We start from the raw sequence: 22,180 nt of genomic DNA, 5'->3' as shown, positions 1-22,180 counted from the left end.
ATAAAAACCCTTGAATGAGAATGTGGTAACTTTTGACTGGTACTGTAATATATTAATTTATTTTCTCCCCGATTTCGTCATATCCAATTGGTGGTTAGTCTTGTCCGTATAGGAGTTGCAGCGATGGGACTCTGGAGAGTCCAAGTTCCAGAGCCATGAGTCCTCTGAAACACGACCCTGTCAAGCCACACTGCTTCTTGACACACTGCTCGCTTAACCAGGAAGTCAGCCGCACCAATGTGTTCGGAGGAAACACCGTACAACTGGCGACCGTGTCAGCGTGCATGCGCCCCACAGGAGTCGCTAGAGTGCAACGGGACAAGGATATCCTGGCTGGCCAAACCTCATGGGTCTGCGACACAGCCCGGGATCGAACCCGGCACTGCGATGTGCCTTAGACCACTGCGCTGCTCAGGAGGCCCATCTGTATATTTGGTTAATTCTCTGGCTGGCCAAATAAGAAAAACATTTAGCATGCAATAATGTAGTCTAAATCAAGTGTATGCCTATTATTTTGCTAAATCGCATAAAGGCAACACCAGAAAGTTGTGAAATATGAACACAAGACAACGCTTTTGAAAATATAGATTTCTATAAACATTATTTTTTATTGGTATCATGATTAAGATTCTCTCAATGTAATACCCTATGACTGCTCCCTAACAAAGCGGAGTGAGGGTAGGAAAGCGATGGACCATGTGGATCATATGTGCCTTTTTTCAAAATATAACTTATATGACAGTGGTTACACATGTTGCCGTGAGTCAAATTGTATGGGGAAGTTATTATTTGTATTTTGTTACATTTCATTATATTCCATAGCCTACTAAATGGATCACGCCTACAGACAGTGATGCACATGGCAGTGGCTTGCTACATAAAGCAGGCAGACGGACATCCCGTTACAGTTCAATTGAATGTTAGAATGGGCAAAAGTGACCTAATCGACATTGAGCATGGTATGATCGTCGGTGCGACGCGCGCCGGATCCAGTATCTCAGAAACGGCCGCCCTCCTGGGCTTTTCACACATGACAGTGTCTAGGGTTTACAGAGAATGATGCAACAAACAAAAAAAACATCCATTCAGCATAAGTCCTGTGGGCGAACACAGCTCGGTGATGAGGGAGGTCGAAGGAGAATGACAAGAATCACACAGGCTGGTGGCGTACTGGTATGGGGAATGTTTTCCTGGCATGTTAAGGTCCCTTGATACCAACTGAGCAAAGAATGTTTCCAACAAATTGTAGAATCCATGCCCTGAAGCATATAGGCTGTTCCTGAGGAAAGGGAGGGTCTGACCTGGTACTGGGTGTACCTAATAAAGTAGCTAGTGAGAGAGTTTGTGTGCGTTGACATCAGGGTAACCTAGTGTATCTTGTCTGTTTAATTAGCAAAATAACTATTGATTTCATGTGCATGGCGCCACTATGCATCTTATATGCTGCACAGATCAGTAACATAATTAAACCCCAAATATTAGTCCTGTTTCTTAGAACTTGCCTATAACAAATAATGGATTTCTTTGTGATGGCTTATGTTCAATGGATTTATTAAAAATAGACGTCCGCCCACGTCTACTCCCACTCCTAAACTTGCCGGCATTCGCAAGGGAGATAAAGGCTTATCCCGGCAAGAATGTGGTAAGAACGGGACTGTATGACATGGGCTGTTTATACAGGCAACATACAGTAAAGTCTTTATGTCAAGGGTAATAGGGTAGGCTACACTACATCTTTTTTAAATGCTGACATGAAACCTTCTCTGGAGATATGGAGAGGCATTTTACTTGTCTGTAAAAGAATGCCACTTCCGAAGCGGGACTACGGTCAATCACTAGGCGACCAGGACTGTCAATCAAATCATCTCAAACTGCTACACCAAAGATTTGTTTAACTAACCCTAGATAGACTCTGGTCTGTAATTTCTAATGGTAGCAAATTAATCATAGTGGGCAGTCCAAGCAAGGAGGTGGACAGTCAAACACGAGCTAGTGAGATCCTATTGGCGCGTTCTACCATTTATTTGCATATTTCCGTTAGCGAATGCCTTATCTGAAGTGAGCGTGTGCAATAACTCAAAACTTTGGCAAAGGGTATAGTCTACATAAACGCAGTCCACTGTTACAGATTCCAGTTTTGGAAACAGAAAACTGTATGGAAAATCCATCTTGCTTTAGCTTCTCCCAATACCAGCTACTAGGTTTCCTCTAATCTTTAAATTATATATTTTTTTAAATAGTACTTTAAAAGGATGTTAAATACCGTGCCTTACCAAGCCATTTAGTAGAAACACATTTAGCTACCATACCCTAAAAAAACAGCATAAAAAACATCAATCAGCAACATTTGTTGTCAGGGAAACAATAGACCATTCTATGCCGGACTGTCTGAAAAGATCAACGCTACAGATACAGCATTATTATATATATATTTTTTTTTTAATTGTCGCTAATCGACATGTTACTGTAGCTGCATTGTGTCTGTAAAGGGTTACGGTAGATAACTTCATTGCCTAGCCTTAACGGTCATACATACAGTACTTAACTTCTTATGGCTGCAGGGGCAGTATTGAGTAGCTTGGACGAAAGGTGCCCAGAGTCAATGGCCTGCTCCTCAGTCCCAGTTGCTAATATATGCATATTATTAGTAGTATTGGATAGAAAACACTAAAGTTTCTAAAACTGTTTGAATGATATCTGTGAGTATAACAGAACTCATATGGCAGGCAAAAACCTGAGAGGAAATCCAAATAGGAGGTGGAAAATCTGAGGTTGGTCTATTTTCAACCCAGCCCCTATTGAATACACAGTGGGCTATGGATAAAGTTGCACTTCCTAGGGCTTCCACTGGATGTTAACAGTCTTTAGAAACTTGATTGAGGCTTCTACTGTGTTGTGGAGCCGGATGGGAGCTCTTTGAGTCAGTGGTCTGGCAGAGAGCCAGGTCCTGTTCACGCGCATTACACATGATAGCGACCTATGTTCCATGGTACCTCTACAGACATAGGAATTCTCCGGTTGGAACTTTATTGATAACATCCTAAAGATTGATTCTATACTTAGTATGACAAGTTTCTTCGACCTGTAATAACTTCTTGAACTTTTCGTCCGCAGTTCAGATGGACCTGCACGAGCGTTTGCCTTTGTGTACTAAACGGGCTAACAAAAGTAGCTACTTGGACATTATCGGACAAATCAAGCATTTATTGTGGAACAATGATTCCTGGGAGTGCATTCTGATGAAGATCGTCAAAGTTAACTTCTTGTAAACTAGGGGACAGTATTTTCATTTTTGGGAAAATAACGTTCCCAAAGTAAAACGGGCTATTTTGTCAGGACAAGATGCTAGAAAATGCATATAATTGACAGCTTATGATAGAAAACACTAAAGTTTCCAAAAGTGTAAAAATATTGTCTGTGAGTATAACAGAACTGATATTGCAGGCGAAAGACTGAGAAAAATCCAATCTGGAAGTGACTCGTATTTTGAAAGCTCTGCGTTCCGATGCGTCCCTATTGAGCAGTGAATGGACTATCAACCAGATTCCTTTTTCTACGTATTCCCCAAGGTGTCTACAGCATTTTGACGTAGTTTCACACCTTTATGTTGACGAATGAGCGTAAGCGACTACATTGCGTAAGTGGTCACCTGATGGCTCTCAGAGAGATTCTTGCGTAAAATACAGAGGTAGCCATTTTTCCTCTCGGTCCTACTGAAAAGCCTACAAAAATAATATTTTGGGGAAAAAGGAACATTTGCTATCTAACTGGGAGTCTCGTAAGTGAAAACATCCGAAGCTCAAAGGTAAACAATTTCATTTGATTGCTTTTCTGATTTCCGTGACCAAGTTACCTGCTGCTAGCTGGACAAAATGCTATGCTAGGCTATCGATAAACATACAGAAATGCGTGTCTAGCTTTGGCTGTAAAGCATATTTTGAAAATCTGAGATGACAGGGTGATTAACAAAAGAATAAGCTGTGTCTCAATATATTTCACTTGTGATTTTCATGAATAGGAATATTTTCTAGTAATATTTATGTCCGTTGCGTTATGCTAATTAGGGTCAGATGATAACGGTCCCGTTCACGGGATGGGGTGTCACTAGAGGTTAATAAGGGGCGGCCATCGCCACAGTATGGGTAGAGTAGACCACCAGACCTTGTTATGGGTCTCACACACCTTTGTGTTTCAGGACTCACCATCACCACTGATAACACACACACGCAGTGGGTCCATTAACACATGAATAACAGTCCTAGAGAGTGAGGTTGGGCTCAAGCTCCCAGTCTGCAGTGGCTTTATCCGTATACAGACAGGCCAGGGAATGAGCCAGTCAGTCACCATATTGGGCTCCATTAGAGCAGTAAATAAAGTGTAAGCCCATTTGGTGAAAACTTGTCTTGCTACTGTTTTAGAAATATTCTTGAGGTAGTTAAAAAAAAAAAGACTCTTACTTTGCGACATACGTCATCAATTTTGGCCACCAGGTGTGTCCGTATAGCCTCTCCCCTGAACATAACAGTGGGAGGACAGAAGCAGGTGACCCAACTGTGGATTGTCATTACTTTCATTTCCAATTGTAGCCAATTCAATTGCAGTCATTCTGTTCAGATTTCAGTCATTCTACTACAGATTTTGAAACATAATGACAAGTATTAGTCACTTAAAGACGCACTATGCAGAAATTACACCACCATTTCCTAGTTGCTAAAATTCGAATAGTTTGCCTAATTTCAGTTTGACAAAACAAGCAAGTACAGTGTAGAGAATCAATGCACCATCTAAACCGCTGTGAAAAACTTAACAGGAAGCATAGAAATAGCACACAGATCTACCGCTTCTTAGACTTGCTTTCAATGAGAATGACAGATCTATAACTAATTTCAATGTGAATTTGGTCAGGTCACCCCAAAGGTTACATATTGCAGCTTTAATAAATCTGAAATTATCTTAAAGATATGTACATTTTAGCAAAATAATGTCTAGACACTACAGCAATATATATATATATATTTATTTTTTAATTGACACATTTTGTTATGACATTTTTCACATGGCTTTTGTACCTGTAACCTATCAAATTAATGCATATAACAATAACCCTGACCAATCCCAATCTAGATTGTTCAAATGTTCTCTAAATAAGCGTGATTATTTGATTTATTTTTTAAATTGTACAAAAGGTAAAAAAGTATATTATTTGCTGAAATGCAGTGTATGAATTCAGGGCGTATGAAATTAGGCAAATTAGAAGCCCCACTAATAATTTAATAAAATGTATCAAAATTGTTTAACCTACTTTTTGCAATTATCACTGATCTGGCTTTCAAAGCAATCTATTTTTTATTTTACCTTTATTTAACTAGGCAAGTCAGTTAAGAACAAATTCTTATTTTCAATGACGGCCTAGGAAGTGGGTTAACTGCCTGTTCAGAGGCAGAACGACAGATTTGTACCTTGTCAGCTCGGGGGTTTGAACTTGCAACCTTCCGGTTACTCGTCCACCGCTCTAACCACTAGGCTACTATGAAAATGCCCCATTTGTTAACACATTTTACCGGAACAATGCATAACGCACATTCACAAATAATGACTAGACATTGCAGAAAATTAACACAGATGTCAAACAATCTCTCAAGTACAAGTCCACATGCTAGCAAGTAGCCAGGAAATGGTTATAATTGCAACAGTTGAATTGTTATGAACACACCCTTCTGTCCATCTCCAACTGATTGAACAGCATGCTTGCCTGTCAACTTTGTTCAGATGTTGAAATCAAGTGGCCTACCTTAATTCTCAGAATGTAAATTGTGTTTTATGCTTATAGCACATTTATTTTAAAAAATTCTAAGACTAGATAGCTAATATAACAATCTTTGGCTAAAATGCAGATTCAATGTTCATTGATACTCCTGTTTTAGTAGTGTTTCCTCTGCGCACAATTTGAGTTGAGACAAAAAGGGTGTGGTTAGAAAGGTTAACTTGCTCTTTATATTACTTATAATTATGTTTTAATGTGTTTCGGGTATCCATGTGACCGATTCTGTTATACCAAACCTACAAATGAAAATAGCAAGTTGAAACCACTTGTCAGAGAGAAAGAAGTGATCTCTCAATTTAGTTGGCAGGGGGAAGGCATTGGTGTATGTGTTTAAATCGAGAGGAAGACGCGAGCGAGAGCGTTTTCACACGACAAAATCTGTCAAAAATAATCCCAATAATTTTGGAGCCAAGCTTGTCACCTGCCTTCCCGCCATTGGGACTCCCATTGCTAGAGTGGAGACATGAGCATCACGCCATTATTTGTTCAGGCCTCAATTGTTCTTAGACTAGCACCATTCATTTGCCCTGTTGATAATTTTAATGTTATAACAGTAACTGTATCCAATGGTTAAATGGGAGAAGGGTGGTTGCCATCTCGGAGTAAAAAATGTTTTGCAGCAGTGCTGCCTGCCAACAGTAATCTGACAGAAAAGATTCAAGGGCTATCATTACATACAGATGGAAAGCATTTAAATCCATGCACTTCCACATCATATGATGGAAATGTGCCTACCTGATTTAGGTGACAGTGAACAGTTGGGAGACAATAGGAAATATTCCTTAAACTTACAGAAGGGCAATTCCAGCACTATAGATGTGACATTTGCACACAAAATGAGAGAAAAAAAATGTCTCAGAATGAACATGTTAACGTGTATATTTATGAAAAGGCAGACGTTTTACGTGCCCCCAACATATTGTGTTTTTTTGTTGTTTATCTGCATTGTTTAACAAATTTTTACTATTTTTGTACATGTTTGTAAAGTTTGCAAGCAGAACTGAGGGGAGTGGGGGTTTATTCGAGCGCCTCCTACTCCTCAGAAGGCAGCCCGCCCTCTGGCCTCTTTCTCCGCCTCCTCTACACGCTCATCACTGGAGTTGGGGCCTGTTCCCGAGAGAGCAGTATATCCCTCTCGGGCTCGTCAGAGTCATGAAAGAAGAAAAAGGATTCTGCTAGTCCGTGATGAGTAATCGCAGTCCTGATGTCTAGAAGTTATTTTCAGTCTTTAGAGATGGTAGTGGCAACATTATGTACAAAAAAAGTTTTAAAAGTTCTAAAACAACGCAGATAGACACAAAAAAAAAACACCCCACAACCCTACCCCTTAAAACACCAATGGACGATTTGCAATGACATTCAGTAGGAAACCTCCCTAAAGGGGACCCATGAAGAGGGGAAACAAAAAACAAATATTCTCTCAGCTCCAACTTGACAATGGCAAGCGCTAGCGAGACAAGAGCAGCAAATTTGAAGAGGCATCGCCGTCTTTCAAATCCACTGTGTGGGAACATTTTGGATTCAGCGTTCAATACGATGAGGGTAAGAAAACCGTAAACAAACACAGTCTGCAAGCATTGCCACTGTCGGCTACTCGAGTGGAAACACTTCTAACACATGTAACTTACGTCACCATCACCCAGCCATATCCCTTGCAGGTGGAGCAAGGAGAGTCCACTCGTTAACGAAAACAACACTCTCGCTGCTGCCTTCCAACAACAATCTGTGACAAATTCTGAAAAAAGATAAAGAAATCACAAAAGGGGCGGGAGAATTCAGAGCCAAAGATAAGCAACCCTTTTCGGCAGTTACTGACTCAGGATTTCGTCACCTGATGAAAAAAATGTAATGAAGAATGTCCCCTCCCGCACACATTTCAGCAGTAAAGTAAATCTCAAACTATGAAACATCACGGAGAGAAATTGAAAACGAAGACAGACACCCCATCTAACTCTCTACACTGATAGATGGACCTCCAGAGCAACTCATAGCTACCTCACTGACAGATCAATTTGTACTAGACTGGGAGAGCTACGTGTTGCAAACTCATCCACTGTATGAGAGTCATACAAGACAAAACTTAAATACATGATACCGAAACCGTACCGTTACCCACAAAATGTGATACATACCGAACCGTGGGCCCACTGTACCGTTGCATCCCTAGTGAACACTGAGTGTGAGAGGAAGAGCTCACTTAACACATACAAACCAGATTATAAATTGTGACAGCGACAGGGGAGAGACTGAAAAGGGTACGTTGAGAGGGATAAAACCTGAAACATTTAGGAAGAGGAACGAGACGTTAATTTATTTTACAGTGCGTATTGCCTGCTTCCCCACAAACACCTTACAGACAAAGGACACGGAAATCGTTTTGTTCACAACTCCTGAGATTACCATTGCCTGTTAGACTTAATCTGTGGCATTTGGCCATATTCTAATCTAATAAACAGAATGCAAAAAAAATACTTGTATAGAATACAGAATCAAAAAAGGTACAAAACAAAGGCCAGTGAAAACAACTTCTCAGACAAACATTTGCATCGCAATGGCTTAGGGCTCTTTTATAAATCCTAGCTATGGTGGGTTTGTATAAAATACATTTCACAGAACATGGTCTTCTTTTAGAATGCCATCAAACAGAATACTTTTCTGCAGAAAATGACCTTATGTACAGTACATTCGGAAAGTACTCAGACCCCTTGACTTGCACATTATGTTACAGCCTTATACTAAAACTGAGTTTTTTAAAGTCCCTCTTCAATTTATAATGACAAAGCAACAGGTTTATATACATTTTAGCAAAGTGATATAATAAATAAAAAAACGTTTATATCACATTTACATACAGTTGAAGTCGAAAGTTTACATACACCTTAGCAAAATACATTTAAACTCAGTTTCACTATTCCTGACCAATAAATCCTAGTAAAAATTCCCTGTCTAAGGTCAGTTAGGATCACCACTTGATTTTAAGAATGATAAAAGTCAGAATAATAGGAGAATTATTTTTTTCAGCTTTTATTTCTTTCATCACATTCCCAGTAGGTCGGAAGTTTACATAGACTCGGTTAGAATTTGGTAGCATTGACCTTTAATAGTTTAACTTGGGTCAAACATTTCAGGTAGCCTTCCACAAGCATCCCACAATAAGTTGTGTGAATGTTGGCCCATTCCTCCTGACAGAGCTGGTGTAACAGTCAGGTTACCTTGCTCATAACACACTTCTTCAGTTCTGCCCACACGTTATCTATAGGATTGAGGTCAGGGCTTTGTGATGACCACTCCAATACCTTGACATGGTTGTCCTTAAGCCATTTTGCCACAACTTTGGAAGTATACTTAGGGTCATTGTATATTGGATATTTCTCCAAAAAGTATGATCTTTGTCCCCATGTGCAGTTGCAGACCGTAGTCTGGCATTTTTATGGCGGTTTTGGAGCAGTGGCTTCTTCCTTGCTGAGCGGCTTCCCAGGTTATGTCGATATAGGACTCGTTTAACTGTGGATATCAGATACTTTTGTACCCGTTTCCTCCAGCATCTTCACAAGGTCCTTTGCTGTTGTTCTGGGATTGATTTAAACTTTCTGCACCAAAGTACGTTCATGTCTAGGAGACAGAACACGCCTCCTTCCTGAGCGGTATGAAGGCCGCATGGGCCCATGGTGTTTATACTTGCGTACTATTGTTTGTACAGATGAACATGGTAGCTTCAGGTGTTTGGAAATTGCTCCAAAGGATGAACCAGACTTGTAGGTCTACAATTTTTTTCTGATGTCTTGGCTGATTTCCCCATGATGTCAAGCAAAGAGGCACCGAGTTTGAAGGTAGGCCTTGAAATGCATCCACAGGTTCATCTCCAATTGGCTCAAATTATGTCAATTAGCCTGTCAGAAGCTTCTAAAGCCATGACACCATTTCCTGGAATTTTCCAAGGTGTTTAAAGGCACAGTAAACTTAGTGTATGTAAAATTCTGACTCACTGAAATTGTGATACAGTGCATAAGTGAAATAACCTGTCTGTAAACAATTGTTGGAAAAGTGACTTGTGTCAAGCACAAAGTAGATGTCCTAACCGACTTGCCAAAACTATAGTTTGTTAACCTCTCTGCGCACGGAACCCGCTAGCGGGCTGAAATTCCACAACATACGGTGATCGCTACACAAATAGTCATATTAAACATTCATGAAAATACAAGTGTCTCACATGTATCTAAAGCCTAGAATCTTGCTAATCCAACTGTGTTGACAGATTTAAAAAAGGATTTACTGCGAAAGAATACGATGCGATTATCTGAGCATAGAGCATACATTTTTTTTAATTAACCAGCACAGGCGTAACATAATCACAAACTGCATTAAAATAGTTTCATCTTCATCTGTTTGCAATTCCAATGCTCATTGTTACACAATGAATGATCTTTTGTTTGATAAAATCCGTTTTTATAGCCTAACACGGAACACTTTGTGAACCGCTTGTGTCGTGAATTCCGTCTCATTCCATTTTTGAAGACACATTCCAGGTAAATAACCCACACAGAACGTGACTTTTCCAGTCATGTTTGGTTTCACTGCAATCAATTGGTCTGTTTGTAACACAATCAAACGTGATGGGCCATTTCGCGGGACGTATTGACTGAAAGAAACCGATTTGAAGACAACAAGTCATGATATCATTGTGCACCAATGATTTGCCCGCTGTTTTGTTGATTGACTGTCTTTTAACCCAATGACCACTGATCGTCTTGAAATCTAGCTGGGTAGATAGCCAATGACCTGAGATAAACGGCAATAGGTCAAGTTCATGTGTTGCAAGACCAACCCATGTAGTAAGCTCCAGCGTAAAGAGAGTCATCCGCTATTGAAGTTTCATAGCGGAAAGAGAAACACATATTACGCACTGCATTGTTTGGTAAACGCGCAGATTCAGCTGTTTATATATATCAATCAGTATGGCGACTAAGTCAGGGAAAGCTAAATCTAAGTCTAGATATACAGATATTACACACCATTTTTGAATAAATTGATTGGGAAAGTGAGACAGATTGTTGTAGGACGATTCATTTAGCGGTGGTGGAATATTTTTTGAAAGGGAGAGGACATCGTTTTGGACTGGTAAGTTCTTATCATGCTAATGCTCTTGTTTGAAATTAATAATATAAAATATTATTTTATTTTAGAAGCAATATATAAACATGTAATGTTATGAAATGTGAGATGCGTGTGACTGCCGCCCCACCCCAACCCATATGAAATAGCCTATTTGAGGCTGTTGAGGGGAGGGCAGGCCCACAACAATGGCCAAAGTGAAATGGAGACAGTAGATACAGCTGGTCTGTTGTAATATAATAAAGACAGTAGATCTAGCTGGTCTGTCATAATATAAAAGAGACAGTAGATCTAGCAGGTCATAATAAGATATTCAACCTTATGTTCCCTGTACCCCATATATATATATATATATATCTGTTTATTATACCTATTGAATAAGGGCTCATATGTGAAACTATTCTAACTGAACATTTTCTTTCACAGTGACACTGACTCCGAATGAGAGTCCTATCCGGTGTCCTGTGTGAATTTAAGCATGCTCTCTCTAATTCTCTCTCTCTGAGGACCTGAGCCCTAGGACCATGCGTCAGGACTACCTGGCATGATGACTCCTTGCTGTCCCCAGTCCACCTGGCCTTGCTGCTGTTCCAGTTTCAACTGTTCTGCCTGCGGCTATGGAACCATAAACTGTTCATTTTTACTCGAGGTGCTGTCCTGTTGCACCCTCTACAACCACTGATCTCCACCCGGCACAGCCAGAAGAGGACTGGCTGGGTTTTTGCCTTTCTAGGGAGTTTTTCCTAGCCACCGTGCTTCTACACCTGCATTGCTTGCTGTTTGGGGTTTTAGGCTGGGGCTATATAAATAGATTTGATTTGTTAGAGGACTGAAAGTGTGTAAATAGTTACCCATACCATTTTGGTAGTTTGTATATAGTTATTTGTTTCAAAATGTATACCTTCACCAATTTGGCCACTTGGGTACATTTGGGCTACTTGTGTGGGACACCTGGGTAGCACACTCATTTTGAAAGTTATCATTCTGAAACTTTATACAAGTACTGTTGCCCTCTTCTATTTTTCACTGAAATTGTCCCCATCATCCTATCTGAATGTTTGTTTTATCTTGTTCATTTTAAAGATGATGATACAACAATAAAAATAAAAAACTTATGTTTTTTTCCATTGTTTTATCTAAACCAGATCTATTGTGTTATATTGTCCTACATTCAATTCACATTTACAGAAACTTCAGAGTGTTTTCTTTCAAAAGGTACCAAGAATATGCATATCATTGGTTCTGTGCCTGAGCTACAGGCTGTTAGATTTGGGTATGTCTTCAGGCAGAAATTGCACAAAGTAGGGGGGAGTTCTAAGAGGTTTAACAAGAAATTTGCGGAGCGGTTGAAAAAACGAGTTAATGACTCCAACCTAAGTGTATGTAAACTTCTGACTTCAATTAAGTATTCAGACCCTTTACTCAGTACTGTTGAAGCACAGTTGGCAGTGATTACAGCCTCAAGTCTTCTTGGGTATGACACTACAATCTTGGCACACCTGTATTTGGAGTTTCTCCCATTCATCTTTGCAGATCCTCTCAAGCGCTGTCAGGTTGGATGGGGAGCATCGCTGCACAGCTATTCTCCCGTCTCTCCAGAGATGTTTGATTGGAATCAAGTCCGGGCTCTGGCTTGGCCACAAGGACAGTCATTGACTTGTCCCAAAGCCACTCCTACGTTGTTGTGGCTGTGTGCTTAGGGTCGTTGTCCTGTCGGAAGGTGAACCTTCGTCCCAGTCGGCAGCCTTGAGCAGGTTCCAATCAAGGATCGCTCTGTTCTTTGCTCCGTTCATCTTCACCTCAATCCCGACTAGGCTCCCAGTCTCTGCAGCTGAAACACAACCCCACAGCATTATGCTGCCACCACCATGCTTCACCAGGGATGGGCCAGGTGTCTTCCAGACGTGAAACTTGGCATTCTGACCAAGGAGGTCAATCTTGGGGGCCTCCCGAGTGGCACAGCGGTCTAAGGCATTAATACAGCCCCGGGTTCGAGCCCAGGCCGGGTCATGTTTTGGAGGACGTATGGCTCTCAACCTGCGCCTCTCCCGAGTCTGTAGGGGAGCTGCAACTATGGGAAAAGACTAACTACCAATTGGATTCCACAAAATTGGTGAGAAAGGGGGGTAATAAAAAAATCCTGGCAGCTGAAAATGTCCCAGTGGCCTGCACACTCACCTGACATGTCACACATTAAGCATGTTTGGGATGCTCTGGATCGACAGTGTTCCAGTTCCAGACAATATTAGCAACCTTTTGGTTACTGGCCCAACGCTCTAACCACTAGGCTACCTGCCACCCCTTGTATTTAAAATTATGGCCTACCCCGACCAAACCCGGATGCTGTGCTCCGCCCTATGGGACTCCAAATCCCAGCCGGGGATTTGGAATGCCTACTAGTTATTTCCTTAATGTTTACAAACAGCCTCATATGTTCTAGATAAAACGTTCTAGAGATATGTCAGCTTTACAAGGAAGCAAACAGCATAATTCTGACAGTCTTGTAGCAAGAGAAATATGCAAAGACTGTAAATTAGACATTGTCATTATGCAAAATTCAGTGCAGCACAAAATTGCCACAGTCAAGTCTGAAAAAAGCTACTCCAGGTCCACTCATCTAGAAAACATTCCATATTGCTAGAAAATAAATATGTAATGTAGATTCAATAAAATGTATGGAATAGCACCTTATCTTGCACCAGGTCTTCATAATATGCATGGCTCTGAGTCATGCAAACATGGAAGATTAGAGACAATCATATTGTATGCTGTGAAATTATTTCATCATGATCTGAACATGTTTGGATCAAAACAGGGACTGTGGGGTTTATATTTCTCTCAGACGTGGATAGCTCAAATAAAACTGTGATAAAGACTAGGCCAACAACTATCAATAAACTGCAAATGTAGCTACAAGCCACAGTTTAAAAACATTGATTTGCCTGGTTTTTCCATACAAAATGCCCCGCATAACAAAAGGAATAAAATTTCTCATAACACAAGGAATAGGATATACAGCTATAATCTTGTTTTGTTTCTCCCATTTCAATACTAAATTACTCTGTAGTAAACATCCTCACAGTAATTGTCTGGGACATGGTGAAATGAGACGGTGTGAATGTCAAAATTATTTTTTGGCATTTATTTTGAGGGATGGACAAGCGTAAACAATATAATCTAGCTACGCAGCTAACCCATATAGTCGTTTAGGCATTTGGGAGCGATGTTAGCAATCGACGCTAGCTAGCAAGCTATATAAACACCGTAGTCAATAACTAGATAGGGTTTTGCTCGCCTCTACCTCCGGCAAATAATTCAATCGAACGCACAACATTCATACGGCTCGCGATAGTTAATTAGCGTCATACCAGAAAACCTAGTTCTTCAATCGCTAAAGTTAGCTAGAGCAAACCCAGAATGTAGGCTAAACCTGCATTTATGGGGTTTTCAGGTACCTTAAAGATGGCTAAATGCATTTACATGTCCTGCTACAACGAGACTGTGTGTAGCAAGTCGCCACGAAGAGGCCTGCCTATTTGTGCAAGCGAATCCTGCAACTTTCAGTTTAGATTCGCTGTAAAAGACCACCGTAGTCCAGTAACAGGAGCTAATCTGGCCCTCCGGTTAACGAATCAACGCCAGGCCTCAATACTATATTTTAAGAGGCGGTGGGCATTCTGTAATAATTTTGCAAGCAAATATTAGAAACATAACTATGAGAATCACATTTCCACCCTAAGGTAAAAATTGTGTCGTGACAAAATGGTGAAACAACCATATTGTTCAACTGACCACGGCGAATAATCCTTTACTTAATTCATTTTCAATAAATTCACTTTTAAATGTTGTGCAGAAAGAAATGTGCAACAAATAATTCGTTAGTAGAATAATGTGGCGTGTATAGTCAGCAACATAACATTGCATTACAACTATAGCTTTACTTACTTTCTCCATTTGTTAGGACACACTGACATCCAATGTAGATAAAAGTAACCAAAACAACCGCTGAAGTCCCAAGCCGCATTGTGACTTCGAGTGTGTTCTCTGTGTGTTTTGAAGATATCCAAAGTTCGTTTAAGAAATCCAATACAAACAAAAAGTTTTCAAAAGGAGAAGATAAATCAAGCTAGCTAGTCCAGTTAGCCCCCTTAAAAAGGGGCCAGGGGTCCAACGTGGTTGTATCTTAATTAACAGCAATATCTTCTCAGCTAACTTTGGGATTTCGGTTCTCCCTGAAAAAAATTACCACTAAATAGCTTGATCGTGTGTTCTGGCGACACATTTGAGAATAAAAATAGTCATTTCCCACAATTGTATGGGATAGTTCACTTTAATGTTTGATTTTTCTTTTTAAAGTATTCCGATTCGAGAAAAAATAAATCCCACACCGCTAACGTTAGCTAAACTAGAAAGTAACTAGCCACGGCCTCATTCCACGATAAACGAGGTCCCACTGTTGAAAGGCACTCAGAGACCGTATTTCCGTATTATAAAGCAATTCTTTAAGATTAATGCTTGATAATTTAGAAATCTGGGTGTCCTCTTCTTTCCAAAAATCCAGCTATGTAGCCGAACTTCTATAGACCCAAGAAGCTAGCTAACCTTGGCTAGCTTGCTGTAATCCACAGGTCGCTGAGTGTTTCATGCACTCCAATGTTGCACTTCTTCGCCGTATCACAGGAAAAACACCTAGTTTTAAAACGTGAGAGGAAAAATGTGAACACATCCCAAGAAATGTGGATACGTGCAGGAAAAACGTGGATAATATTTGAACGACCTTCCTCTGAACTGATTCAGTCGCTACAGCCAGCCCACGACAACATGAAAAACACCCCCCCCCCAAAAAAAAAAAAAATGGATCCAGCGAACATTACGTTTAGCCACTAAACAAATATCCCCCCGCTTCCAGCACATTGCTAAAAACTGTGAGAACTCCCGTCTTCAGATAATCTGGCAAAACAGCTCATATAAACAACGAAGCTTCAAAACCGGCAATTAAATAAATAATTAACCGCTGTCAGAATCAGAAATATGAGGTAAACAAACTTAATGGCATAATAAACTGCTATGTGGGAAAAACTTCGATTACCGTATACAGCACCTCTCAGGTTCCCACCTTTTTTTCTCCATGTCTATCCACCAGTAAACAACTACTACCAGTCAGCTGGGGCAGATAGGGTATGTAGGAAAACACGGACTGGAGTACGGGTGCGCACAACTAGCAATGTGTGGATTGCAGTGTATAGCATTATACAAAACCAACAGTCTAACAAAATTGTGTTAGTATGGAAGCCCATTCTCGACCCCATTTTTCTTTTAAAGGGCGGCTGAATTTCCCGATTTGGCCTCGTTTTAGATTTGGTTCAATGCTAGCGGCCATGACATAGAGATAGATAGAGGATTCATAATGGATATAGATCATTTTAGCATAGACATTGCCATTGAAAGCTTCCACTATACTTCCACAACTTTAAAGTAGTCAACTGGGTGGGGATTCCAATGGATTGTTGCCTCAATGGTGCTGTCAAAGACGCTATAATGTTGCAGATTTAAAGTCCTGTCTATCTCTATGGGCCATGACTGAATTCAAACATGAGTTGGTTGTGGTTTGATGAGGCGTCTCGTCTGTGTGTGTGTGTTCACAGGTGGGAAGAGTTAGACAAATCATTTAGCCAATTAGCTTCTGGTGTGTGACCGAGTCAAAATAGGTTTGACTTTGGATAGCCTGTCTCAGGGGCTAGTTAGGGACCATCAATAATTACACAATGGAAATTAGAAAATATTTTTATGTTGCACACCTTTCAGTTGTTATCATTAAATGCTTTCAATATTTGAATATGAATTTCTACACTTTAAAGTTGGTTTGAAGTTTTTAAGTAATTGAAATTTGGAGCTATTGGAATTTTAACATATTGCCATGTACAATGTGTAATTTACCTATGGTTCCTAACTAGCCCTATAGGTATATCCAAAGTTAACCCAAAGTTACCTCAGGCATTACGATCAGGTCTCATGCAGCTGCACTCTGAGTTTATGATTACATGTGTGCTGCCAACTATGGGCATGTGGACAGGTTTGAAACAAACCAATACGCACAATAGGGAGGTGATATCACACAGTCAAAGTCCTGCAATAAGAGCTATGATGCTAATATGTGTGTAATCTCTAAACAGTTGTGTTCTGTGGGTGTCACTGAATACACTGATACCCCCTTTCAATTATCCACAATCCATAGGTAAGGCTGTACAGTGCATGGCTACCTCAATTACCTCGTACCCCTGCACATCTCTCAGTACTGGTACTCCCTGTATATTGATAGCCATGTTAATTTCTACTCTCTATATGTAGCCATGTTATTTTGACTATTTATTTGTTATTCCCTGTATTTATTACTTGTGTCACTATTTCAATGTTTTATTTTATTTGTTATTTAATCTCTAATTCTGCATTGTTGAAAATGGACCCGTAAGTAAGCATTTCACTGTTAGTCTACACCTGTTGTCTACGAAGCATGTGACAAATACAATTTTATTTGAATATGAACGTCAGTATGCACAGTTGGCTGAATGGGGAGGTGATTTCCCACAGTCAAAGTTCCGCAATAAGAGCTATGATGCTAATATTTGTTTAGACTTTTATCAGTTGTGCTCTATGGGTGTCACTGAGTAGACCATTTCATTGATCCACAATCCATTTGTAAGGCTGCACAGTGCAATATTTATGTCCAATACACATAGTAATTTCACTGGTAAACTTAAGTTGGCTCATTTCACTGTGGTTTCGGAGACTGGCAATATGAACTACGGCCCTAATATTTGTGTAATCTCTTCACAGTTGTCTTCTGTGGGTGTCACTGAGTAGACTGATACCCCATTTAATGTATCTACAATTCATAGGTCAGGCTGTACAGTGAAATATAAGTATGTCCCCAATGCAATTCTGAAGTGTAAAACATCCACAGTGCGATTTCAACATTTGTCAAATTAACAAATTATTGTATTTGTTCCATTTATATAAAAACATTCCAACCTTCTATACTATTATTTAGTCCAAATATGTAATGACTCCTCAATATGAAAACATTTTCATCACTTTCAATGAGGGCCTTTTATTTTGAAGGCCAACTGCAAATTCCACTATTGTGGCTAATCCTTATTGTGACTAGCTTCACAAAGGTTCTCTCTGTCTCCTCTGCCTCCTCCTGCATGCATTGTAGACTGCCTCAGCAGTACTCTCTGTAAAGCAAAGTTATGATGAGAACTTAGTAGCCTATTTTTTTCTCCTGCTGAGGTCAAGCTCTGTTTAACGTTTGCTTCTTACTTCATCCTTCTAGCTAGCTAGCTGGCTAACACTAGCCAGAGCCCTTTAACATTACTGCAATACTAAAATAAGTCTCTACCGGTAGCTAGCCAACTGACTGACTGACTGACCTATCCATAAGTGACTATTTACCAGTCGTGCACTCATCCTCCAAAAGCAGTGGTCTAAGTACTATAAAAAAAAGTAAAATACTTTAAAGTACTACTAAAGTCGTTTTTGGGGGCATCTGTACTTTACTATTTATATTTCTGATAACTTTTACTTTCATTCCACTACATTCCTAAATAAAATGTGTACGTTTTACTCCCATACATTTTCCCTGACACCCAAAGGTACTAGTTACATTTCGAATACTCAGGCAGGAGTCCAGCAATATGGTTCAATTCACATACAGTGGGGCAAAAAAGTATTTAGTCAGCCACCAATTGTGCAAGTTCTCCCACTTAAAAAGATGAGAGAGGCCTGTAATTTTCATCATAGGTACACTTCAACTATGACAGACAAAATGAGAAAAACAATCCAGAAAATCACATTGTAGGATTTTTAATGAATTGATTTGCAAATTATGGTGGAAAATAAGTATCTGGTCAATAACCCTTTGTTGGCAATGACAGAGGTCAAACGTTTTCTGTAAGTCTTCACAAGGTTTTCACACACTGTTGCTGGTATTTTGGCCCATTCCTCCATGCAGATCTCCTCTAGAGCAGTGATGTTTTGGGGCTGTTGCTGGGCAACTCGGACTTTCAACTCCCTCCAAAGATTTTCTATGGGGTTAAGATCTGGAGACTGGCTAGGCCACTCCAGGACCTTCAAATGCTTCTTACGAAGCCACTCCTTCGTTGCCCGGGCGGTGTGTTTGGGATCATTGTCATGCTGAAAGACCCAGCCACGTTTCATCTTCAATGCCCTTGTTGATGGAAGGAGGTTTTCACTCAAAATCTCACAATACATGGCCCCATTCATTCTTTCCTTTACACGGATCAGTCGTCCTGGTCCCTTTGCAGAAAAACAGCCCCAAAGCATGATGTTTCCACCCCCATGCTTCACAGTAGGTATGGTGTTCTTTGGATGCAACTCAGCATTCTTTGTCCTCCAAACACGACGAGTTGAGTTTTTACCAAGAAGTTCTATTTTGGTTTAATCTGACCATATGACATACTCCCAATCTTCTTCTGGATCATCCAAATGCTCTCTAGCAAACTTCAGACGGACATGGACATGTACTGGCTTAACCTCTCTGGGATATGTGGGACACCTGGCCAAGAGCCAGTGAAAATGCAGATCTCCAAATTCAAATAAATTACTATAAAAATCAAACTTTCATGAAATCACACACGCAAGATAGCAAATTAAAGCTATACTTGTTGTGAATCCAGCCAACATGTCAGATTTCAAAAAGGCTTTTTGGCGAAAAGGATAGCACCATAGTAAACAAAGAGAGAGAAGCATATTTCAATCCTGCAGGCGCGACACAGAACGCAGAAATAAAAATATAATTGTTACAGGGGCTGAGTCACTGGCTTACTGGGGCTCTCTCATGCCGTCCCTGGGGGGGGTGCGTCACCTGAGTGGGTTGATTCACTGTTGTGGTCAGCCTGTCTGGGTTGGCGCCCCCTTGGGTTGTGCCGTGGCGGAGATCTTTGTGGGCTATACTCAGCCTTGTCTCAGGATGGTAAGTTGGTGGTTGAAGATATCCCTCTAGTGGTGTGGGGGCTGTGCTTTGGCAAAGTGGGTGGGGTTATATCCTTCCTGTTTGGCCCTGTCCGGGGGTGTCCTCGGATGGGGCCACAGTGTCTCCTGACCCCTCCTGTCTCAGCCTCCAGTATTTATGCTGCAGTAGTTTATGTGTCGGGGGGCTAGGGTCAGTTTGTTATATCTGGAGTACTTCTCCTGTCCTATTCGGTGTCCTGTGTGAATCTAAGTGTGCGTTCTCTAATTCTCTCCTTCTCTCTCTCGGAGGACCTGAGCCCTAGGACCATGCCCCAGGACTACCTGACATGATGACTCCTTGCTGTCCCCAGTCCACCTGGCCATGCTGCTGCTCCAGTTTCAACTGGCCTGGGCCCTAGGACCATGTCCCAGGACTACCTGACATGATGACTCCTTGCTGTCCCCAGTCCACCTGGCCATGCTGCTGCTCCAGTTTCAACTGTTCTGCCTTACTATTATTCGACCATGCTGGTCATTTATGAACATTTGAACATCTTGGCCACGTTCTGTTATAATCTCCACCCGGCACAGCCAGAAGAGGACTGGCCACCCCACATATGCTCTCTCTAATTCTCTCTTTCTTTCTCTCTCTCGGAGGACCTGAGCCCTAGGACCGTGCCCCAGTACTACCTGACATGATGACTCCTTGCTGTCCCCAGTCCACCTGACTGTGCTGCTGCTCCAGTTTAAACTGTTCTGCCTTATTATTATTCGACCATGCTGGTCATTTATGAACATTTGAACATCTTGGCCATGTTCTGTTATAATCTCTACCCGGCACAGCCAGAAGAGGACTGGCCACCCCACATAGCCTGGTTCCTCTCTAGGTTTCTTCCTAGGTTTTGGCCTTTCTAGGGAGTTTTTCCTAGCCACCGTGCTTTTACACCTGCATTGCTTGCTGTTTGGGGTTTTAGGCTGGGTTTCTGTACAGCACTTTGAGATATCAGCTGATGTACGAAGGGCTATATAAATAAATTTGATTTGATTTAATTAATGACTTACCTTTGACGAGCTTCTTTTGTTGGCACTCCAATATGTCCCATAAACATCACAAATGGTCCTTTTGTTCGATTAATTCCGTCGATATATATCCAAAATGTCCATTTATTTGGCGCGTTTGAGCCAGGAAAACACCGGTTCCAACTTGCGCAACATGACTACAAATATCTCAAAAGTTACCTGTAAACTTTGCCAAAACATTTCAAACTACTTTTGTAATACAACTTTAGGTACTTTTTAACGTAATTAATCGATAAAATTGAAGACGGGATGATCTGTGTTCAATACAGGAGGAAAACAAACTGTAGCTAGCTTTCTGGTCAAGCGCCTCTATCTAACAGTACACTTCAAGTTACCCTCGTTCAATATGGCCGTACTTCTTCATTACAAAAAGGAAAAACCTCATCCAATTTACAATGACTGTTGACATCCAGTGGAAGCGATAGGAACTGCAAGAAGGTCCCTTAGAAATCTGGATTCCCAATGAAAACCATTGAAAAGAGAGTGACCTAAAAAAAAAAAATCTGAATGGTTTGGCCTCGGGGTTTCGCCTGCTAAATAAGTTCTGTTATACTCACAGACATGATTCAAACAGTTTTAGAAACTTCAGAGTGTTTTCTATCCAAATCTACTAATAATATGCATATCTTCTGGGGATGAGTAGCAGGCAGTTGAATTTGGGCATGCATTTCATCCGGACGTGAAAATACTGCCCCCTGTCACCAAGAAGTTAATATTAGATTTCGTGCACCAGCTGTTGTTTACAAATATACACAGACCGCCACCCCTTGTCTTATCGGAGGCAGCTGTTCTATCTTGCCGATGCAGCATAAACCCTGCCAGCTGTATGTTATCCATGTCATCGTTCAGCCACGACTCGGTGAAACATAAGATATTACAGTTTTTAATGTCTAGTTGGTAGGCTATTCGTGATCGTAGCTCGCCTATTTTGTTATCCAATGATTGTACGTTGGCTAATAGGACTGAAGGTAGAGGCAGATTACCCACTCGCCGTCGGATCCTTACAAGGCACCCCAACCTACGTCCCCGATATCTGTCTCTTTCTCCTGCCAATGATGGGGATGTGGACCTTGTTGGGTGTCTGAAGTAAATCCTTCACATCTAACTCGTTAAAAAAATCTTTGTCCAGTGTGAGGTGAGTAATCGTTGTCCTGATATCTAGAATCTCTTTTCAGTCATAAGAGACGGTGGCAG

The 22,180-nt window shown here is 40.8% G+C and overlaps 1 protein-coding gene across 1 annotated transcript in view; it reads right to left on the bottom strand.

The window, feature by feature from the left end:
• LOC115145273 (insulin receptor-like) overlaps nt 1-16,065 on the bottom strand; it is a 127,948-nt gene extending 111,883 nt beyond the window's left edge. Inside the window, exon 1 of the mRNA XM_029686714.2 lies at nt 14,882-16,065. Within this exon, the coding sequence (XP_029542574.1) occupies nt 14,882-14,960 (79 nt within the window). The 5' untranslated portion in view covers nt 14,961-16,065. The remainder of the gene's footprint in view (nt 1-14,881) is intronic.
• Between the last annotated feature and the right edge of the window lie 6,115 nt (nt 16,066-22,180).

This window comes from Oncorhynchus nerka, linkage group LG17 (genome assembly GCF_034236695.1).
Source record: "Oncorhynchus nerka isolate Pitt River linkage group LG17, Oner_Uvic_2.0, whole genome shotgun sequence".
NCBI lineage: Eukaryota > Metazoa > Chordata > Actinopteri > Salmoniformes > Salmonidae > Oncorhynchus > Oncorhynchus nerka.
Note: the sequence above shows the minus strand (reverse complement) of the source record. Positions and strands in the feature narration are given on the sequence as shown.